This window comes from Manihot esculenta, chromosome 14, assembly GCF_001659605.2.
Source record: "Manihot esculenta cultivar AM560-2 chromosome 14, M.esculenta_v8, whole genome shotgun sequence".
Taxonomy (NCBI): Eukaryota; Viridiplantae; Streptophyta; class Magnoliopsida; order Malpighiales; family Euphorbiaceae; genus Manihot; species Manihot esculenta.
The window spans coordinates 4,289,867-4,310,837 of record NC_035174.2 but is presented as its reverse complement, the minus strand read 5'-3'; the positions used below and the strand labels follow the sequence as shown (position 1 = coordinate 4,310,837).

The following is a 20,971-nucleotide window of genomic DNA, read 5'->3' as shown; positions in this document are numbered from 1 at the left end:
ATTTCTTATTATTATTATTATTATTATTATTATTATGTTATTAAGGTGATTGCTTCTAAATTCAACAAAACAGGTAAGAAATTTAAGAGAAAAATAAATATAAAGAACTATTTCGTTTTGGTTTGTAAGGTTAATTAGTCGGTTGGCCCTTAAATATTTTTATACCTTGAAACATATTTCTCTTTTTTTTTTTTATTAAAAAAATTGTAATTGTTCATTACAATATTATAGAGGATGACAACGATACCTATGCTCCACTTGTAACAAGAGCAGTTAAAAATTTGATTATATCAAATAATGCTTGAATTAAACTAAATAAATTATTATTAATTCATTTGATGATAATTAAATAAATAACATTTTTTTTACTTTATTAAAAGTAAGATAATCACACAATTTCTCAAAATAAATTGTCACTCTGCTTAATGAAGCAAAGATTATGACGTCTCAACCAATTTTTTATTTTTTTATTTTTTAATATTATCTCCTTCGTAATTTTCCACTTTCTTCAGTTTCTCAGCTGTTTGTATTAAATCATAATCCTGGCTTCTTCCCTTGTGCCAATTCTCTCCATCATGATACAAGCTCCACTCATCATAATTAACTCAGATTATGATCATTTATTCTGGTACGTTTATAGAGAAAGAGGTGATGTTGGGATGGCTCAATCAAATCAAATCTCCCAAGGTTTGGGTCCTTTAATCTGATTGAGCCGTGCCAATATCCCTCTTAATTCCTTCTCTCTTTTTATTCTTTTCTTTCATGTTACAATGAATTGGTAAATTTCAGTGCTTATAGCAATTATTGCAGGAATTTGGTAATATCAATCTTCATAATTTTTTTAAGGGAATATCATTTGTATGGGTATGGTTTTTTCAGAAATATCATTTGTTTATATTCTTCTATACAAAAAATTAACCATAAATCTATAAGAGTAGGGATTTTATTCAGATTAACCTTCTCCATCATAAAAAGCAAAATGAAAATCAATCTTATTAATCTTTTTTCCCTTCTTTCTTGCCGATTATATATCCCTTCTAATGCAAGATCAGACAGGTGTTGTAATTAGATTAGAGTTGATATTCTGTATAATCTTCAATGCAGCCTTGAACTTGTTTATTGGTAAAGGAAATTATTTGTGCAGATTTTTAAGTAAAAGAAGTGCAGTCTAATTTAGAAGATGAGGGAGTTTCATTCTTCAGAGGAAATGAAGATTTAATTTGTTTGTTTCTCTAATGTAATTCTAAATGCTTTGGCTTTCCCCTCATGACAATGTCGGGATTTAGGTATTTCATGACATCTTAGCATGACTTTGCGTACGCATGCCAATGCACTTACAAGAATGAACTTTTTCTAGCCAACTGCATGCGAGTGTTGGCAATGTGCTTGGACAGTGCGAGATCTCCCAAGTCGCAAGTGGATGTCAACTTTTCAGGTACTCTCAGAATACACCTTCTTTGTGCTCTTCTTTCAGGACAGTGAAGAGAAAGCAAGGCCAAAATATCATTGATTTTCTGCTCGATTCCATGAAAATGTTGTCCGACCATATACATAGTACATGTAATATATCATCAACTCAAACCTAAAACTTTCCAGATCACCTGGCTCATATCTATAGACCTTGAATTGTCACAGAAGGTATGTTTTTCTCTTTATGCATCTAGTTTATACATTTACGTGCATTCCCTTGAGTTTCAGGACTCAATTTCTGACTAACCATCAAAATTTGTTTGTTTCTGTTTAACAAGAATGCAAACGTTTCTCTTTTGATGAGTATGGAGCTCCCAAAAAAACTCTGCATGTATTTTCACGTTAAATGATCCTCTTCCCCCTCAAGCAAAGGGATGTATAAAACCGTACTACATTCTTCTATGTTGACCCTCATGAAGTACATAGGAAATCTAGTAAACATTTTCCGACAAAAAAAAAAACATTTGACACACAAGACAAAGCCATAATAGGTAAATAATAAAACAGAGAAAGGACAAAGATTTACATGATCATATAAGGCTTACTTCATGTTTTCTGATAGATTTATTGCCATGCATTTCCTGTGGAGTTCACCTCATGACATCATTTCCTTAGACAAAAAGACACATGGCCACTGCTTTAAGGAAATGGAGAGAAGAAAAAGAAGCATCATTAGCTACTAGTAATTGAGTCATATATCTGATTCCCTTCCATCCATTTGGGTCACAATTATGGACAGGACTAATTGTCCATAGCCGATGGGGCATATACATGCAGACAACTGGGAGTGCTTTCTTCCAGCGTTCAATGTGCATTCAAGATTGAAATGTCATGGCCTATATATTTTCCATCACGAAAAATATCTGCCAATGGGACCCAGGAATTCTCGAATAATGGAGAACTATCAACATTCGGCCGCCCCAGAAATGATTCACTAAGGTCACAACAAGGGAAAATAAAACCTCCTTTACATTCGCTAGCAACATCCTTTGGATGGAGGCCCTTTTTAGATCCCAATCAAGCTTCTCAGGTTCACAGAAATATTACTGGATGAAGATAATGCTGCTTCTGGATCTAAATGGAAAAATTGGAAATGGTCTGTACTTCTGATGCCAGTACCATAAACCAAAAGGTACCTTAAAAAAAAAAGATACTCTTGGTCATCAAACCAAAATCTAACGAAGATTGTTATAGAGGGATCAAAACAATAATCTTTATAAAAATAAAAAACTATGTAAATATAATTTTCCAAACTCTGCAAGGGCCATCCAGTTATGCCCCTGGTTTCAACAAGAGAATCAAATTGCAGATGTAACAGCCCGCTTACCGGACCATCACCGGCACTAGGATCCAGATCGGCTTAAGGCCGCCGGGACCCGTAGTAAGCCTACTGTCAACTCTGTGTACCTGATAAATCCCATACATGATCATACTTAGGCTTAAAACTGTTACTTACTCTTCTCTTTTTTTTTTTTCTTTGCTTGACTATCTTTTCTTTTCTTGAAACTTTTCTCATCAACTAAGCCTGGACTATGCATGCTCTGTCTGTATGCACTCGAAGAGTGATACCTGCTATGGTACCATACAGTAACTACAGAGATAGAAAGACTACCATGCACCAAGCCTAGCGCATCATAACAACATTAGCTCAATCATAAAATGATCATGTGCAAAGGGATAAACATACACTAGGGCCAAGCACAATTCTATAACTCAATACATAACTTGCTATTACATCATTTCTATACATTACATGAACTCTGTACTGTACATCATTCTCATGTCCACTATTCTATACTATTACATATGCCTTTTACCCTTACTATCTCTTTCTCTTTCTCTTCTCTGAGGCCCTGAAAAAATGGGGTTAGGGAGAGGGATGAGCTGCTAAAGCCCAGTGAGCGGAATCTATAAAAATCACATTTAAAACATGCTATCATATGATGCATCACTGCACAAACATTTCACATCTCGGATTGGACATGATCCCAAAACTCCCTCTGTCAGTGCCCGGCCCCCAAAGGAGCTCACACAGGTCTTTCACTAACTACTCATGGTGCCCGACCCTATAAGGGCTCTCACAGGACTCATCCAAGGTAAATGCCCGGCCCCAAAGGAGCTCACACAGGACATACAATAATGACAGACTTATGGGCTATTGAGATCGCCTCGGTCCAATCCACATATACAAGTAATAATGCAATGCATCAACTTGGTGAATACTAATGCAAAGCATCCTACATAAACATGGCATGAATGATGCATGAATCATGCTAAAACAGTTCTTAACTTTTAAAATAAAGTTCTGTTCCACTCACCTCTGTCAACTGCTGAGCAGTCTCTGTAACTCTAACTCTGTGGGCCTCCTTGGTCTCTCAGGTCCGTACCTACACAGGTGGACTCAAATGAGGACCAAACTTACTTAAACATAACTCCTACTATCTCCCCAAAACCCCTCTAAAACATCATAGGCATGCATGGAAAAATGGGCAAAAGAAGGCTGGACTGGGCACTTTCGGCGGCTGGTTCGGCGGCCGAAACCTCCCTCCAGAGACGAAACTCATGCATGTTCGGCGGCACCTTCGGCGGCCGAAAGTCTCGTCCAGAGACGAAACTCATGCACTTTCGGCGGCCGAACTCCCTCTTTCGGCGGCCGAAAGCCCCTTTCTCACCCAAAAGCCTAGCTTTCGGGGGCAAGGTTTGGCAGCCGAAACTGCCTCCACAAGGGGTTCGGCGGCCGAACCTTACTTCGGCGGCCGAACCTGGATTCTCCAGAAAGGCAGAATCCGAGCACAACTCATGCTCTCAGCCTCCAAATCCTATCAAACACCCATAACATGCATACCAACACTTCAAAACTCAATTGTCTTAACTCAAAACATGCATGAGATATGTTATATGTTAGTTCAGAAGTGTTGGTATGCATGTTATGGGTGTTTGATAGGATTTGGAGGCTGAGAGCATGAGTTGTGCTCGGATTCTGCCTTTCTGGAGAATCCAGGTTCGGCCGCCGAAGTAAGGTTCGGCCGCCGAACCCCTTGTGGAGGCAGTTTCGGCTGCCAAACCTTGCCCCCGAAAGCTAGGCTTTTGGGTGAGAAAGGGGCTTTCGGCCGCCGAAAGAGGGAGTTCGGCCGCCGAAAGTGCATGAGTTTCGTCTCTGGACGAGACTTTCGGCCGCCGAAGGTGCCGCCGAACATGCATGAGTTTCGTCTCTGGAGGGAGGTTTCGGCCGCCGAACCAGCCGCCGAAAGTGCCCAGTCCAGCCTTCTTTTGCCCATTTTTCCATGCATGCCTATGATGTTTTAGAGGGGTTTTGGGGAGATAGTAGGAGTTATGTTTAAGTAAGTTTGGTCCTCATTTGAGTCCACCTGTGTAGGTACGGACCTGAGAGACCAAGGAGGCCCACAGAGTTAGAGTTACAGAGACTGCTCAGCAGTTGACAGAGGTGAGTGGAACAGAACTTTATTTTAAAAGTTAAGAACTGTTTTAGCATGATTCATGCATCATTCATGCCATGTTTATGTAGGATGCTTTGCATTAGTATTCACCAAGTTGATGCATTGCATTATTACTTGTATATGTGGATTGGACCGAGGCGATCTCAATAGCCCATAAGTCTGTCATTATTGTATGTCCTGTGTGAGCTCCTTTGGGGCCGGGCATTTACCTTGGATGAGTCCTGTGAGAGCCCTTATAGGGTCGGGCACCATGAGTAGTTAGTGAAAGACCTGTGTGAGCTCCTTTGGGGGCCGGGCACTGACAGAGGGAGTTTTGGGATCATGTCCAATCCGAGATGTGAAATGTTTGTGCAGTGATGCATCATATGATAGCATGTTTTAAATGTGATTTTTATAGATTCCGCTCACTGGGCTTTAGCAGCTCATCCCTCTCCCTAACCCCATTTTTTCAGGGCCTCAGAGAAGAGAAAGAGAAAGAGATAGCAAGGGTAAAAGGCATATGTAATAGTATAGAATAGTGGACATGAGAATGATGTACAGTACAGAGTTCATGTAATGTATAGAAATGATGTAATAGCAAGTTATGTATTGAGTTATAGAATTGTGCTTGGCCCTAGTGTATGTTTATCCCTTTGCACATGATCATTTTATGATTGAGCTAATGTTGTTATGATGCGCTAGGCTTGGTGCATGGTAGTCTTTCTATCTCTGTAGTTACTGTATGGTACCATAGCAGGTATCACTCTTCGAGTGCATACAGACAGAGCATGCATAGTCCAGGCTTAGTTGATGAGAAAAGTTTCAAGAAAAGAAAAGATAGTCAAGCAAAGAAAAAAAAAAAGAGAAGAGTAAGTAACAGTTTTAAGCCTAAGTATGATCATGTATGGGATTTATCAGGTACACAGAGTTGACAGTAGGCTTACTACGGGTCCCGGCGGCCTTAAGCCGATCTGGATCCTAGTGCCGGTGATGGTCCGGTAAGCGGACTGTTACAGATTGGTATCAGAGCCTGGTTCCTCTAGAGTACGGTGTGCTGAGCTAAGATGCTCAGGGATTAGAGATATCTCACATCGGAAAGAGGTTGTTTTAGAGGGCAAGCACAATAGGAAGATCATGTCCACTAGGATAGGATGTTGAGTCCTGTCTTGATGTGTAATGCCATGATTTTATGCATGTGCATTTCATGATATGCTATGCTATGAGTTGAGGGTTCATGTTGTTACATGGATCCTATGATGCTAAAGTTCATGTTATGTTTTCAGAAGCGAAGATGAGAGGAACCCGTCGATCAGCTAGATTGACTGGAGCTCCGCCCGAGAATGAGGGTATGGAAGGGCGTCCCCCTGCTTTGCCAAGAGCTATGTCCCAAAGGGCAGGCAGAGAAAGATCATCAAGGGACCCTAGAAGGTCTTTTGATGAAAGCAGGAGGGAGACAGAATAGAGAAGAAGATCGAGTGATACAAGGGAAGAGATGGATGTGGATCCAAGAAGGGATGGAGGGTTAGGTGTTGGCACTACAGAGGAGGATGTGGGATCATCACAGGGATTTTATGCATCAGCAAAATATTATGTGCTCACACAGAAATTTCTATATCTAATCCTTCTTCTGTACAAACTTTCAGTTTTCTCATCACCAACAAAGATATCCTTCTCTTTTACTTCCACAGACATTTGATTTCTTGATTCAACATTCTTCCATAAACTGGGGTTTGAGGGGATAACTAGTCCTTCCTTATCATTTCTTTCCCAAAAACTTGACCTTTTCCTTCTTATATCCCTCCATCCAAACAAAGTGTAAATCAAACATAAGAAAGAAAAGAGCCACAGTGAGAAAATCTCACCCATTTTTTCAACTTTAGGTTTCAGGTCAGTATCCCCACCCTGCACCAATAACCTACATTTTAGAAAAGACTGTAATCAAAGTTATACAACGATATGACAGCAATGGGAACACTTACTCCAAACAATATGATTCCAACTGGCTATTTCCAACCTGAAGCAGAAGGAACGTAGCTTCTGATTTCCATCGCAGGGTCATCAGCCCCTGATACTCATGTTACCTCATGCCAGTGAAAAAGGTCAAATCAGCTTGCTTTAATCATTCAGAACCTACAATGAGCATATAAGTTGCTCATGCTCCTTAATAATTCACGAATTTTAGGGAATGTCATGGTTATCCACCATCCAGCTGTCTAGACAAACCATTTCCACACAAATTATGTGATTCAAGATAGAGCATTTAATATCAGAATCTTATAAAGAGTATCAAATCAAATGGACTTTTAACAGCACATGTTGTAATCAAAATTGAGTTCTAATATTAGGGTTTTATTACCTTTGTCCATATTAACAGAGGGATGGCCTCAACTTCTAATCCTGAAACAAAGTCCACAGTCAAAAGAATACCAGAACCGGCGTCCATATTGTCATCATCACAATCACTACAATCATCTCCTCCCATGACCACCTACATAATTAATTAATGAGGGAAATTATGGTTCTGTTTCATCAACTTTCATACAACACATACGCAAACAACTTTAACACAGAGAAAGAACAAAACTCCCTGATTTTGTGAGCTCTTCCCATGATTCCATTGGCCCAGTAACCCAGTTTTCCAGCTATCTGAAAAATAAAGAAAATGTAAACCATGTGAGAAGAAGGTAAAGCAAATAGCCAAAACTGCAGAGAGCTGATGATAATTCAATCCAAATCGAAAGCTTTCTGCATGCAAAAAGCTATTACCAGTTAGCTCTGAAAATTACTTTAGCAAGAACCTCTTGAACAGCAATCTTCTGATTAAAAAATTCAACAATTGCATAAGATTTAAATGGTGCATTTAAAGTGCAGAAATGCAGCAGATTCTGTAAACATTTGTAATCAAACGGGGATCATTTAATGATTTAATTGTAGATTATCCTCACATAAGAAGTGACAAAATTAGAGAGAACTAAACGTTTTTAATAAAAATAAATAAAGTATGGGCTTGGCTTTGGTTAGAGAAATTTGCGTCAAGGGAAGGATTGAGAGAGAGAGAAAAGGCGAGCTTTGATCGAAAGAGGATTCGATTGCAATTCTGGTATCAAAAAATTTGCAAACATACGCCGGTGATGACAACGATGGGGGTCCCTTTATGAAACTTCTGTTCACGCTAAATCTGGCCTAGCATTTTTATTTACCTTTTCACTTAGAATTCTTTTCATTTTTCACACTTTAATCTTAAAATGACTTAAAACTCTAAGACATCCATCTACAGCATCTATGTATGAATCATAGATTAAAATTTTATATAAAAAAAGAAAATCTATATTTTTTCCTCTGAATTCTTTGAAGGACATTTATCTTCTTCTTCCATTTATGTTGACGAGTATAAATGTGTTAGCAAGTCATCCTCATATATACACTCTGATTTTATGAAAGAAATTCTCTATCTTGAAAAAAAAAAAAAAAAAACCATTGAATAGCCAACAAATTCTTATTTAGACTATCTCCCAAAAAATGTCCTTATCAAGCTTACAAATTCAATGGTAAACAAACGAAAATTAATGCAAGAAATCTAACATTTCTTCGTTACTATTTTTTTCATTTTTAAATGAAATTGGAAAATAAAATTTAAAATTTTTCAAATTTATTCAAATATATTTACTATTAAATAAGCATGTAAATACAAACCTTTCCTAGATATTATTAAAACCGACATAATCATTGATGCATGCACTGCATGAATAATGCGCTAGCTATGTAATGAATAATGAAGAAATTATCATAAACAATTCAATATATATATATATAATTGGGTCAAAAATAAATTATGAAAATGTTAACAAGTACTATGTTTAACTTCATATTTGTGTCGAGCGACTCTTAATATATTTTATTTTATTTTTAAATTATATATTTATATTTAATAATATTATTATTAATATGTCCCTAATAGATATAATTTATTATTTTTATTATTATAATTTATATATGACTTTTAAATTTTTCTTTCATTAATATTTAATAGGTGACTTTTTAATTTTTTATAATTTTTTAATATAATATATTAATTTATAATTAAAAAAATAAAATAAAAAATTGACTATATCTTTAAAATAATTAATAAAAAATTAATACATATTTATCTTTTTAATTATAAAATATGAAAAATTATATAATTAAATTTGTAATAGACATTTTTAATTATATATATATATAGAGAGATTTTAAAATATGTTGATGAGAGATTGACATGTGACTCAATTAATATTAAATATTTATGATATGTGGTGTAAATATATTTTTAATTTTATTTATATATAAAATAATAATTGATATATATATATATAATACAATTTATTTTTTTAATCACACCTTTTAATTTACTATTATTTCTAATATAATTTTTATTATATTTATTGGGATAAATATAATTTATTATTTTTTTAATCACAATGTATAACCTTTATGATTTCTTACTATTCTCCAATATGATAAACACAATTTTTATTATATTTATTATTATTATGACCTTACTTTTTAATATATTATATTATCAATATTGCAATAAAAATTTTATTGTATTTCAATTATTAAAAAAATTTTATTATATTTTTTATTTTAAGAATAAATAAAATTTTTAAAATATATTTATAAAAATTGAATAAATACTATATAAAAAATGTTTGTAAAATTAAAAAAAAACACTTTTACTATATATCAATAATTTTATAATAAAAGATTATATAAAATTTTTTTATTATTTCACAGTATTATTATTGTTTATTTATTTGACAATTCTATAAAATCATAACTAATATAATTTAATTACAAATACTTTATATATAATGTGAATAATTACATAGAATAAATATATATATAATTAATTAAATTTATTATAAAAGAAATATTAACGTGATAAAAATATAAAATAATTAAAAAATTAATAGAATTAATTGTATAATATTATCAAACTAAAATTTTATTAATTTAAATAATTATAAAAAATTAATAAATATAAATAATTAAAATATAATAAAAATAAAAATTGTGATTTTAATACCCTCATTACAAATATTAAACATTTAAGTTATTAAACTTAAATTTCTACAATTTATTATATTAATAATTATAATAATTTTAATCTCTTCATTTTCTAAAAAAATATAATCTTTATTATATATTTTAGGTAAAACTCATGAGTACAATCTCAATTCTATGTATTTATCATATATTTCTCTCCATCTTAATTATACGTATTTATCACATATTTCTTTCCTCCGTTTTCAAATAGCTAGTGTTTTAAAATTTTTCTTTTTTATTAATTTTTTAGTTTCTAGAATGAAATACATGGTTACACTGTCTTCGACAGCCAACTCATTGATATACCAGATTTTACCATTTAAAAAATTAATACACTCGAAAGATATTATAATAAAGTAAATAATTCTCCACTACTATTATTGTCACAGTTATTTACTATTGTTAGAGTTTAATACTTTATTTTCTTGAATAAAATTTATTATTGTATATTAATAATATAAATACTAAAATCTTTAATTTTTTTATAGTAATTTATACTATTATTAATTTGAGTTTAAAATTTTGGAGAAAATGCTTTATTTCTCGGAATGAATTTCTAAAAAAGAAATTATTTTATAAAATAATATCATATCACAGTCATATAAACGATTTTAATTGTGCGGACAAACGAATAATTCAGAAATAATGGAACTCACTGGAGCAGAATTTTTTGCAATTATTACCCACCGATGCAGAATTCCCGGCCATTATTATTATGATCATTACTCCCAATTAAATGGAAGCGTTTGAGAGGATTTGCTTCCGGAGGACCAAGGAGAATCTTCATCCCTGTGGTTGGACACCAGAACCGAGTCCATTGGGTCCATGGGGAGCACTAAGGGGATTGAGTTAGGCTGCAGTATCATGTGGTTCTCAGATGTCTGCGTTTGAGTTGATGACAGAAGAGAGAGAGCACAATCCGAGTCCTGGACTTGTGTTGTTGTTGTTAGCCTGTCACAGAATATGCTGTAGCTACCAGCACCGCCGCTTTCTGACAGTGGAATGTTCCTCAGAAGCGGCTGGCAGATGAAAGCTTCATGTGAAGGACGAGGAGGAGACGATGTAGTCTGACGGTTAAAAGTAGGAGGTTTGTCAACTTCCAAAAATGGGAATTGCTTCCATCCCAATTTGTAGCTGCTGCTCAGGGAGGATCCAAAGCAGAGATTCTGTTTGCCAAGCATATGCATTTCTTGTTGAAGACTGAAGTGGGTACTAGCATCCGCGTCGTTATTAACAACTCCAGACCAAGTAGGACTCACCATTGTTGTGGATGGATAAACATGTGGACTGGGGTATGGCAACCTTAGTGTCCCTGAAGACAGAAGTTTGAACATTTCATCAGTTGAAGGAACTGTGATAAACAGTTCAGAGAACCAAACTCAAATCAGAGATGAACCGTGTGCAAAAGGGAGCATATGTGGGATGAATATGGACCGTTAGAAATAGCTTTCGTGCCACTAGATCAACACTAACAGAAGTTGAAGAAGAACTCAATTCTATTGATTGCTTTTAATATGGCTAGTTTTGGGCAAATTTATTATCCATGGAAGCAGAATCCTGCTTTTTAGCTGAAACAGAGTTCACTTAGACATGATTGTGACTGACCTTTGTAATTGGACAAAAAGCTTCCAGGACGTGTTAGGAGGTCTGGCTGAGGCTTCCTTCGTCGCCGATTGTGTCCATCAAGACGTTTCCTGCAGCTTCTTTTCCCTTCATCAAATTCCTCTAATGAATGGAACCTACGAAGAGAGTGATGGAAATGCTAAAAACCCATAAACTGGTCAAGATTCTTGAATGAGATACATCTTCATAAATCTGAGGCCAGCTATACTTGCAAGGGAGAACAATCGTGCAAGAAAGAAATAGGCTAGTTTTTTTTTATTTGTCCGAGGATTGAAGGAAACTTTTTCACTTTAAGCTTATAAGTTTAGGATACTTCACTATATAAATGAAAAAAAAAATCTTGTTTATTTCCAATTCGAGATATAAAATGTACAGGATCCACAAAATCATGTCATGTCTACTATGAATAAGAATTGGGTAAGTTTTTTTATGGGGGAAAAAATTGCAATGATGAGCGGAAGGGGGGGAAAAAGAGTCAACTTTGGCCTAGTGGGAAAGGTAAGAAATCTCCCTCCAGTGTTAAACATAAATAAGTAATACAGAGTGTGGAATATGAACAGAAATGCAGAAGAAATTCTGTGGAAAACCAACGGTGGATAAATTTTTTTTTTTAAAGCAGTGCCCTTCTATACACCTTTAAAATGGCATGCCAAAACAACTCATCCTTTGTCTTGGGTATATCTTTTAGCTCGTTCTGATGAGCCTCTTTCTAGAAAGACATGTTACTCAGAACTCGCATACTAGCAAAGACAATAGTCCCTATGAAACTGGAAGCAACTAATGACTTTATAGTATCCAGTTCCTTAAAAATACATGCATCTTCAGTTGATCACTATAGAAAAACACCAAAGAAGGAAGTTAAGATGTACCTATATATAGACAACAACTATTGATAATCCAGTAAAACACACAACGCAGCCATAGAAAAGAAGGAATTGCATGATAAACTGTCTTTTCTTGGTCCACCACCAAGAGACTCGTCCTATTAGTCCTTAGACCAAAATGAAAAGGGTAGCCTTTCGCATTTCAAAATCTCTTCCCTCCCTCCCAAAAATATTTGAGATAAATACTTTAGGAGTATCAGGTTGAAATTCTGAAGGAAACTTAAGAAACATGAGACCCAGAAGCAATACCTGCTACATTGCTGGCAGAACCGTTGCTTTAGACCTCCTATAGTAACTTGTGGAGACTTGGAGTGAAGCTCACAGACCTTATGACGCCTATGGTAGTCTCTACAGTTGCTAAGGTCTGAACTGCATCCATCAACAAGGCAAAACGCTGCCTGAGTTCCATTAGTTGCTCGTGCCCTTTTCGTTGATATTGACGGCGAAGATTCCGTCTTTGAGACTCTAGGCTGCTTCCACTGATTTGTAGATTCGTCATTTGAATTACTACCGACTCTACCAAGTTTCAGATCAACCGAAAATTCCTCACTGCTAGTCCTTTGAAATGCGTCAATATTTGGAATAGCTTCTTGCTTGAATTCAGTTAAATCCCAAGAAGTTGCCTTCAGGTTCCAGTCCATTTGTAAGATTTAGTCTCCTCGAAGCTATCTTCCTGCCCCACCAGACCTTCTCACCCCGAATGAGCTAAGCTTCTCTTTTCACCGTTGCTGTTTACACCACTCTTTGAAACAAAACAAACTAGATTCAGATTCAACACCAGCTTCAATCAATTAAATCTGAGCAAAAAGTAAGGTCCCTCAATTTAAACCAGGCAGAAACAAAGAACAGCAGAGTTTGTATGTAAATAAGCAAGCACCGAGTCAGAGCCAGTGTCATGTGAAATAACAGCAACAAAATCCTGATTCTTGCACTATGAACAGTCAATTTTCAAGTTAAAAAACATAAAATTTGTTGAATGTTGGATTGTGCATTTAAGTCGGAAACAATTTGGCAGAGATAGAAACCCGCAAAAAGCAGCAATCTGAAAACGCAATTATTTCTTAATTAAGGGGGAAATAACCAAGAAAAGAAAAAGAAATTGAAAGAAAGCTTTTTGCATTTCCCCTCTTTTTGTGTTGGAGGAATACTCATGAAAGCACCAACACAGTTGCAGAGATAGAAACAAAAAGATTAGAAGCAAGTAACTAGAAATAATAAATAAATGAAGAATCAGAAGAAAGATATAGAAGAGCACTTACAGACAATGTTGAGCAGAAGAAAACTGGTACGGAATTTGCAGCCATTCATTTCCTGACAGGGATTCCATACATAAGAAGCAATAATAAACTAGCAGATGCCACAAAGAGCTAAAGTACATAAAGTAGATAGATGCATAAATAATAAGTTTATTAGCTAGAAGAGAGGTAGCTATTAGCTAGATAGCTAGGTCCAATGGAGGACCAAAAATAGCCAATTATATTAAGTTTAATTATAGTAAATTAAGTTGAAATTGTAATTTTATAATAATAAAAATAAAATGTTGTTTCCAAATGTAGGGTTTGTTTGGTTGAAATGCGGATGGAAAGAGTAGAGAGAGGAAGGGGATAACAAGGACAGGCTGTTTGTTCCTTTCAACTTTTATTGGGAGCCAAAGGGAAACAAATACAAGGATTATATGGATGCCCCATGGCTGCTCTGGGACAAAGCAAAGCATGTGGTGTTGTGTTTCACATTTGATGACATTTTTTTCTTTTTCTTTTTTCCTTTTCCTTTTCTTTTGCTTGGAAGTTGGACATGCATATCCCACTCAGCCTTTGTCTCTGTGGGGAACATTTCACATTTTTTTCCCTTTCCGTAACTCCTTAAAATTGCATTCATCATTTTAAATGATTTTTCTTTTGTACATAATCACTTTTTTTAATAGAAAAAATCCTTATTTCATATATGCATCTTCAAGAATATATAAAATTCATTACAAACTTCAATTTAGCAAATGCATTACAAGAGACATCAGCTAAGAATAATTTTATCAAGAAATAAATAAATGTAAATAATTGAGTCAAATGAGAGAATATGAGATCATGTTACTAATAATTAAGGATAGTTTACAGATAACAATGAAAAAATCTCTCCCGATGTAAATCTGTGAGAATTCTCTAAACTTAGCAAAAAGTAAAATTTCTCTATAAGCTAAACTTTCAAGAAGTAAAGATTTTAAATAGCAGGTTTAAGGCTAAAACACCAATCCATAACTCTTAACTCTTCCATTATGATCTCTGTAAACAACGGCTACATCTCTATTTCTAGTCTTGTCTAATGTGACATCAACATTTAGTTTGATATGATCAATTGGTGGGAGTTGCCCTCAAGTTGCTTTTCTTTATCATTCATCAATGTGAAATCATAAAAAAGCCTCAGAACGGCCTCAATTATATCCAAAAATGTGAAATTTTGTCACTTAAAAATATAAGTATTTCTAGATGTGCCATAATATAAAACCAGCCTGCTGGAGGTGCTCTCAGGTTATTGGGACAAAGGAGTTGTAATCTCTTTTCATACATCCATTATAAAAACATTTATTAACAATGAGGATCGCAGCCTCATAGGGGAGTGAAGCCATGGTGCTATAGTCCCTTAACAATGAAAAAAGAGTTGCAGAAGTGATTCTTTTTCATTGTATAAACAATAAAGAGACTGTTAATATAGGAACTCATTACAAAAGAGTCTTTCAAGAAAGATAAATCAAAGAAAAATTTTAATTTTATTAGACAGAGATATTTTTCAAAATTCTGTCAAAAAAAGAGAGTTTTATCTCATAGACATAGACATAGGATCGAATTACCTTTTATAGATAAAGAGGCTCTGTCTTGAATGTAACAGCCAATTTATATCTAAATTTAATGGAATAATGCCTAAATCTTTTGAAATACTAAATCAATTTATCTTCGATCAAAAGAGACTAATAAAAATAGCTAAAATATATTCAATGATATTTGATAAAATTGTCTTTAAAAAATTAAAATATTTCATGAATTAGAGGCAGAGTAGACTTAGCTAAGAATCCTATATAATGTTCAATTGATGATCATGTTTAACTATAGAAATTTGAGAGAAAATACTAAATACTCACTCGTCTTTTTTGCACATTATAACTCGACTATCTTCTATATGCCTTCAAATATTTTAATAACTTCACTTAAAATAGATATCGTTTTAATTTTTTTATTAAATCATAAAATTACCAAAAAAAAATACATGAGCAATAAAATATTATTAAATCTCAAAAGAAACCTCTCTTTTTCATATTCTCTTTTTCATATTCTATTGTTAAAACTCTTTTTTTTTTTAAATACATGTGTATTCTATTCTTATAATTTTTTTATTTTTTAATTTAATTATAAAGGTGATATGATAGAGAACATCATGCAACTAGTATGTGGATATTATCCAATCTAAAAAGGAGTAGAGTTAGGCAGGAATATAATTGCAAACCATACACGAGAAATAAAAAATTATTAAATCTCAAAAGAAAACTTATTTTTTTATAATATTATAATTTTTTTTAATTTAATTACCAAAGGTGCTATGGTAGAGAACATCCATGTCATCATGGCATCTATTTTCCAATCCAAAAACAGAGTAGAGTTGCATCAAATTTCATTTATATTTATTTAAAAAAATAATAATGGAGAAGAAGAGACAGGCCGTCTATAATTATTTAAAAAGAAAAAAAACAGGAAATTGATGGTATATTGGACGTAATCGATGGTGTGAATTTGTACAGCAACGAAAGACACAGCTTTCAAATCTACAACCACCAAAAGTCGGTGGTAGTTATCATTGCAAATGTGAGTGGGACCACCCTCACAATAATAATACTAATATAAATACGTCGGACCATTAGGCTCAGCCTGGGTGTAACTTTAGTTTACTTTAATTTTTATCCAAGTACAAAACTAAGTTTCTTGTTTTTTGTTTTTGGATGGTGATAGTTCTCCGTGTTTTAGATTATGCTTTTATTTTAAATATTATTTTTTATATGTATTAATAAACTATTTTTAATATAGTTAAATTAGTAAAATTTTATATTTTTGCTAATATACCTTGTAACACTAAATTATTCTTTAAATTAATACATTTTATTTTAATTTATATTAAATATAAATATATTAAAAATTGATAAATAAATTATCATAAAAAAGACATAAATTCATGTTTTAAAATGAAAGGAGTAGAAAAAATTTTGTCGTTTTGATTATTTTTTCTGTGCAAGCGTGGGGGCAGAGAATAGCACTTCTTTTTTTCTTTTTTCTGGGCGCTTCGTTTCCCACGTGCCATCACCTTGAATGTGCAAATTCAAGATGGAACTGTCGGCAAATTTAAGTAAATTACAATTTTTGAATTAAAAAAATATATTATAATTTATTTTTTATAATTTAATAAAATTTATTGATATATATTAAAAATAATTATTTAATCTTTTAATTTAATTAATATCTATTATCATTATTAACAAATCAATTTTTATATTTTTATAAATTTAATTAAAATATTTTATATTTTTTCATCAATAAAATAAATTTTCACTATTTTTTCATTAAAAATAAAAAAAAATTACAATTTAATTTTACCACCTATTCCTTTTTGTTAAGAATATTAAGCGTGCTCTTCATAATACCTTATTAAATGAAAAGGTTTGAGCATTAAAGAAATTAGTTGGGAGAAGAGTCAAACCTCTCAAAATATTCACAGCAATAAACTCAGTCGACCATGATGTAGTGGGAAAAAGTGTTAGACGTCTAAAATTTTGAAAATTAAAATATAAAATTTCTTAAAAACAAAATGGATAGAAATTATGTATAAAATAATGGAAAAGAGTGTCAATTTTTTAATAATTTATTTCTATATATTTATTAAGGGGTGTAACACTTCAGACATATTAATGTCTCGTCTTACCATATCTCAAATTATTTTTAAAACTTTTTAGGGAGTGATTAGTTGACTAATAATAAGAACTGAATTTAGTTGGCCACCGTAAATTTATTGAGTTTTTGAGTTTTTATGTTGTGTCTCCACACCTTGAAAGCGTTCCTTCCTGTCTATTAGTGGTGTGAATTGTTATTTTAAATTGTATAATGATTGTTTTGCTTCTGAAATAAAATAAATAGTTTTTCTATTAAAAATTGTGTCTATGTGTCATATTTACATTACTTATGCTATTAAGCTTATTTGATGCTAATATTCGTTCGGTATATGTATATTGCTCGCTTTTATAATATAAAAGTCATTCAGTATTAATCGATATATTTTATTATGTAGTTCAAATATGTCTCGATAGTATTTAAATCAAGTGGCATAAGATCTAGTCCATAAATATTGCTATCGTTAATAAATCAGTTCTTACACTTTTAAAAATACATTAAAATAATTTTTTTTCATTAACGAAATTCTCCTCCTTTTTCTTTTAAAAAAAAAAAGAATAAAATAAGAATAAAAAAAATCATCGAAGAAAAAGAAGTAATAATGAGAATTTTTTCTTTAAAAAGAATAAAATAAGAATAAGAAAAATTATCGAAGAAAAAGAAGTAATAATGAGAATTTTTAAAAATTAAATAGTAAATGTTTATTTATAATTTTTAAAAATAAATTTATAATTTAAATATGTATTTAACCAGTTTTTAATTTTTAAAATCACGATAATTAAATACTTAAATTTTTAAAATATATTCTTATTTGCCATGTCTGTTTTATAAAATATATATTTTTTCATATTACAATACCATTTTATTTGGATTAAATTTTATTTATTATCTTAATAAATAAATATATATAATATGTATTAAAAATATAATTTAAAAATTATCTGATTACATGAATTATTGAGTTTCTAAGTCATGTGTAATATTAATAGATAGTGATAAATCTAATTTTTTTCTTATTCCATGATAGGTCTAGTTTTCTTCTTGCTCCATCATACGGGTCTCTCAATATTCGATTTGATGAAAGGACCTGCAAAATAAGGAAAGATAGTCATGGGTCTACCGGGGATGCCCCCGGTGGAGACCCTCCGACGTTCAAGTCAGATTCATGAACTAGTGTAATATAGATAGGGCAGAGTTGCAGAGAAAAATAAAGTAAAAAATATGGAGCCCCGGAGGAAGCCGGAAGAAGAAGACCCCCTAAAGAAGATCCCCTCTCCTTTTTTACCTGCCCCTGACGTCTCCCGCCTCCCTGCTATTATGCTACATGTTTATGTCACTCAGGCCCGTACGTACGGACATGTCAGACCCCCCTCCATGCCAGGCGGCCATTTAATTCTCCCAGCACGCGTGCAGGCTGGGCTGTGAAGTGACTAGAACGGCTCCTCTCCCTCACATCACATCACCGGACTGGGCTTCTTCCTGCTGGGTCTGGGCTCGCAGGTAATCCATCCGGCTCGGCGTGTCTGGGTCAAGGCATGAGATGTTGAGTTGGTCAGCATGAGGAGGGCTTGATGGGCTTTGGGTCATTGTTCTCCTCTTGGGTCGGGCCTCGCCCAGGGTAGAGGAAGCCCGACAATCATCAATTGCCCCTTTACCTCCTTGGCAGTTATTACATGAGTGGCGAGGGGGTAAATCCCTAGACTCTACTTATGACCACGTGGCCCGAGAATTGCTCCTGTCAAAAGCGTCATTTCCTTACTTTTTTATTTCTTTCTCTTTACTTTGATGTTTGAATGTATGGCGATCTAGAGATGTGTATTTGATGATGAATGATATTTCACCTCGGCCTGTACCTCATTATTATTTTTTACTCAGACTGTCTTCTGGTTTTGTCAATTTTACTTAATTAATAGACCAGGCTATCTCTACTGGGACTTTGATAGTCGAACTGACCCGGGCTGAGAGCTCGGCATCTGGCTAAGCTTCTGACTTGCGAGTTTTTCTTATTCTCATGAGGGCATTTTTGTTTTTGGCTCATGACCTCGTCAGTGTTGCGAACTCGGATATATAATACCTAGAGGAATGTCTTATTTGCATGAGTGCCCCGCGTTAGACGATTTTAAATCTTGTTCTTGTTACGAGCTCGGACATCTTGTCCCTCTGGATGTAACCTTCTGACAGTTAGTGCGGGTTGAGCTGTGTGCTCCACTAGAGTAGGGAGCTTAGCCTTTTGTCGTTTTCCTCTTCTTGGGTCATCTTTACTAAGTGTTTGTTTACTGTGAGTTAATCCGAACTGTGAGCATGGCCCCTCACTTTTGTTTATCCTTTTGTGCGTTCCTGCATTTGTAAGCCTTTTCATATAGGGAGCTCGGCTCTCTAGTATATCTTTTATACTTAGCTTTATTCAGCTTTATTGTTTACTTGTCATGAGTCCGTCCATATTGCGAATTAAGGAGCTTAGATTTTTGTTCTTTGCTTAGGCTTTTATGCCTATAGCCTGTGATACTGTTTGTGCTACAAGCTCACGAGTTCAGAATTTCGCTTTCTTCACATTGGTGTCCAAAGCTCTTTTGTAAAGTCGGACTTAATTTCTTGCTTTCTTGTCGAGCCTTATACGGGCTATGTTTCAGTCTGACTGTTTGTTTGTTCGGCTTTAACTTTTCTTTTATAGGCTTATAGCCTTGCTGGTACAGACATAAGGCTAGGGGTGAGCAGTATTCGGTTCAAATCGAAAAAACCGACCGAACCGAATCGATTTGAAAATTTGGTTTGGTTTTTTATATATTTCGATTCGGTTCGGTTTTCAATTTCAAAAATTTCGATTATTTCGGTTCGGTTCGGTTTTGATCAGAAAAAATCGAAAAAATCGAACCGAACCGATTAGTAATAATAATATGTTTTTTCAATAATATATAGAAATTAAATCATATTAAAATTAAAATATTTTAATTAAATTTTAAAATATTAAAAATAAAGTGTAAAAAATAAAAAAATTATTAAAAATCAAAACCGATCAAACCGAACCGAATCAGACCGGTTCGGTTCGATTCGGTTTCTGACCAAAATCGGTTAGGTTCGGTTTTCATAAACACTCAAATTTCAGTTTTCGGTTTATTCGGTTCGGTTCGGTTTTGAACCGAACCGACCGAATGCTCACCCCTACATAAGGCCCCTTCAAGCTTCTAGGGAGATCGACCCTGGATTGAAGAGGTCGGACTATCTGTTTTGGACTTGACCATACTGTTGTTCGATTCTTTTGTATCCTAATGAGTCAGGGCTTTCTACTTCCCCATCCGGTCATTCAGAATGGTTTATTCGGCCTTTTACGTTGCTCCTATCTCCTTGATTCTTTATCTAAGTATTTGGTTCTCGAGTATGTCTCGGTTGTTTGGGTTGTTTGCCCCCGAGTGCTTTCCGAGCTGTCTTTCTTCAAGCGTTTTGCAAGCTCTTTGCTGCTTAGACCTTTCTCTAGGCTAGCCGAGCTGATTTTGTGCTAGTGGTCAATTCTCAGGGTCAGTATCTCCTATGATTGCCTCTGATCCTTTGTTTG

General features: G+C 33.9%; 1 protein-coding gene and 1 long non-coding RNA gene across 4 annotated transcripts; both read right to left on the bottom strand.

Annotated features, from left to right (window-relative positions):
* Positions 1–1,777: 1,777 nt before the first annotated feature.
* LOC110600254 lies at positions 1,778–8,086 on the bottom strand. Of its 3 annotated transcripts, XR_006348422.1 has the most exons (5): positions 7,674–8,085; positions 7,264–7,553; positions 6,887–7,120; positions 6,770–6,809; positions 1,778–2,606 (listed from the first exon to the last, which is right to left on the bottom strand). It is a non-coding gene; the product is annotated as an uncharacterized LOC110600254 (long non-coding RNA). The 3 variants fall into 3 exon arrangements; XR_002485669.2 differs by lacking the exon at positions 1,778–2,606 and having other exon boundaries at positions 6,481–6,809; positions 7,674–8,082; XR_002485670.2 differs by lacking the exon at positions 1,778–2,606 and having other exon boundaries at positions 6,487–6,809; positions 6,887–7,116; positions 7,674–8,086.
* A 2,459-nt stretch (positions 8,087–10,545) lies between these two features.
* Positions 10,546–14,135, bottom strand: LOC122721687 (squamosa promoter-binding-like protein 13A). Its single transcript, XM_043950116.1, has 4 exons — positions 13,759–14,135; positions 12,749–13,241; positions 11,598–11,731; positions 10,546–11,304 (listed from the first exon to the last, which is right to left on the bottom strand). Exons 2-4 carry the CDS (start codon positions 13,138–13,140, stop codon positions 10,715–10,717), a joined length of 1,116 nt encoding a protein of 371 aa, XP_043806051.1. The 5' UTR covers positions 13,141–13,241; positions 13,759–14,135; the 3' UTR covers positions 10,546–10,714.
* Positions 14,136–20,971: the final 6,836 nt, after the last annotated feature.

Excerpts from the sequence above, each read along its gene's own strand:
- LOC122721687 (XM_043950116.1), bottom strand. The coding sequence starts at position 13,140 with ATGGACTGGAACCTGAAGGCAACTTCTTGGGATTTAACTGAATTCAAG. Across the intron at positions 11,732-12,748 it reads TTCTGCCAGCAATGTAGCAG|GTTCCATTCATTAGAGGAAT; the intron begins GTATTGCTTCTG and ends CTCTCTTCGTAG. Across the intron at positions 11,305-11,597 it reads CTTTTTGTCCAATTACAAAG|GGACACTAAGGTTGCCATAC; the intron begins GTCAGTCACAAT and ends TTCTGTCTTCAG.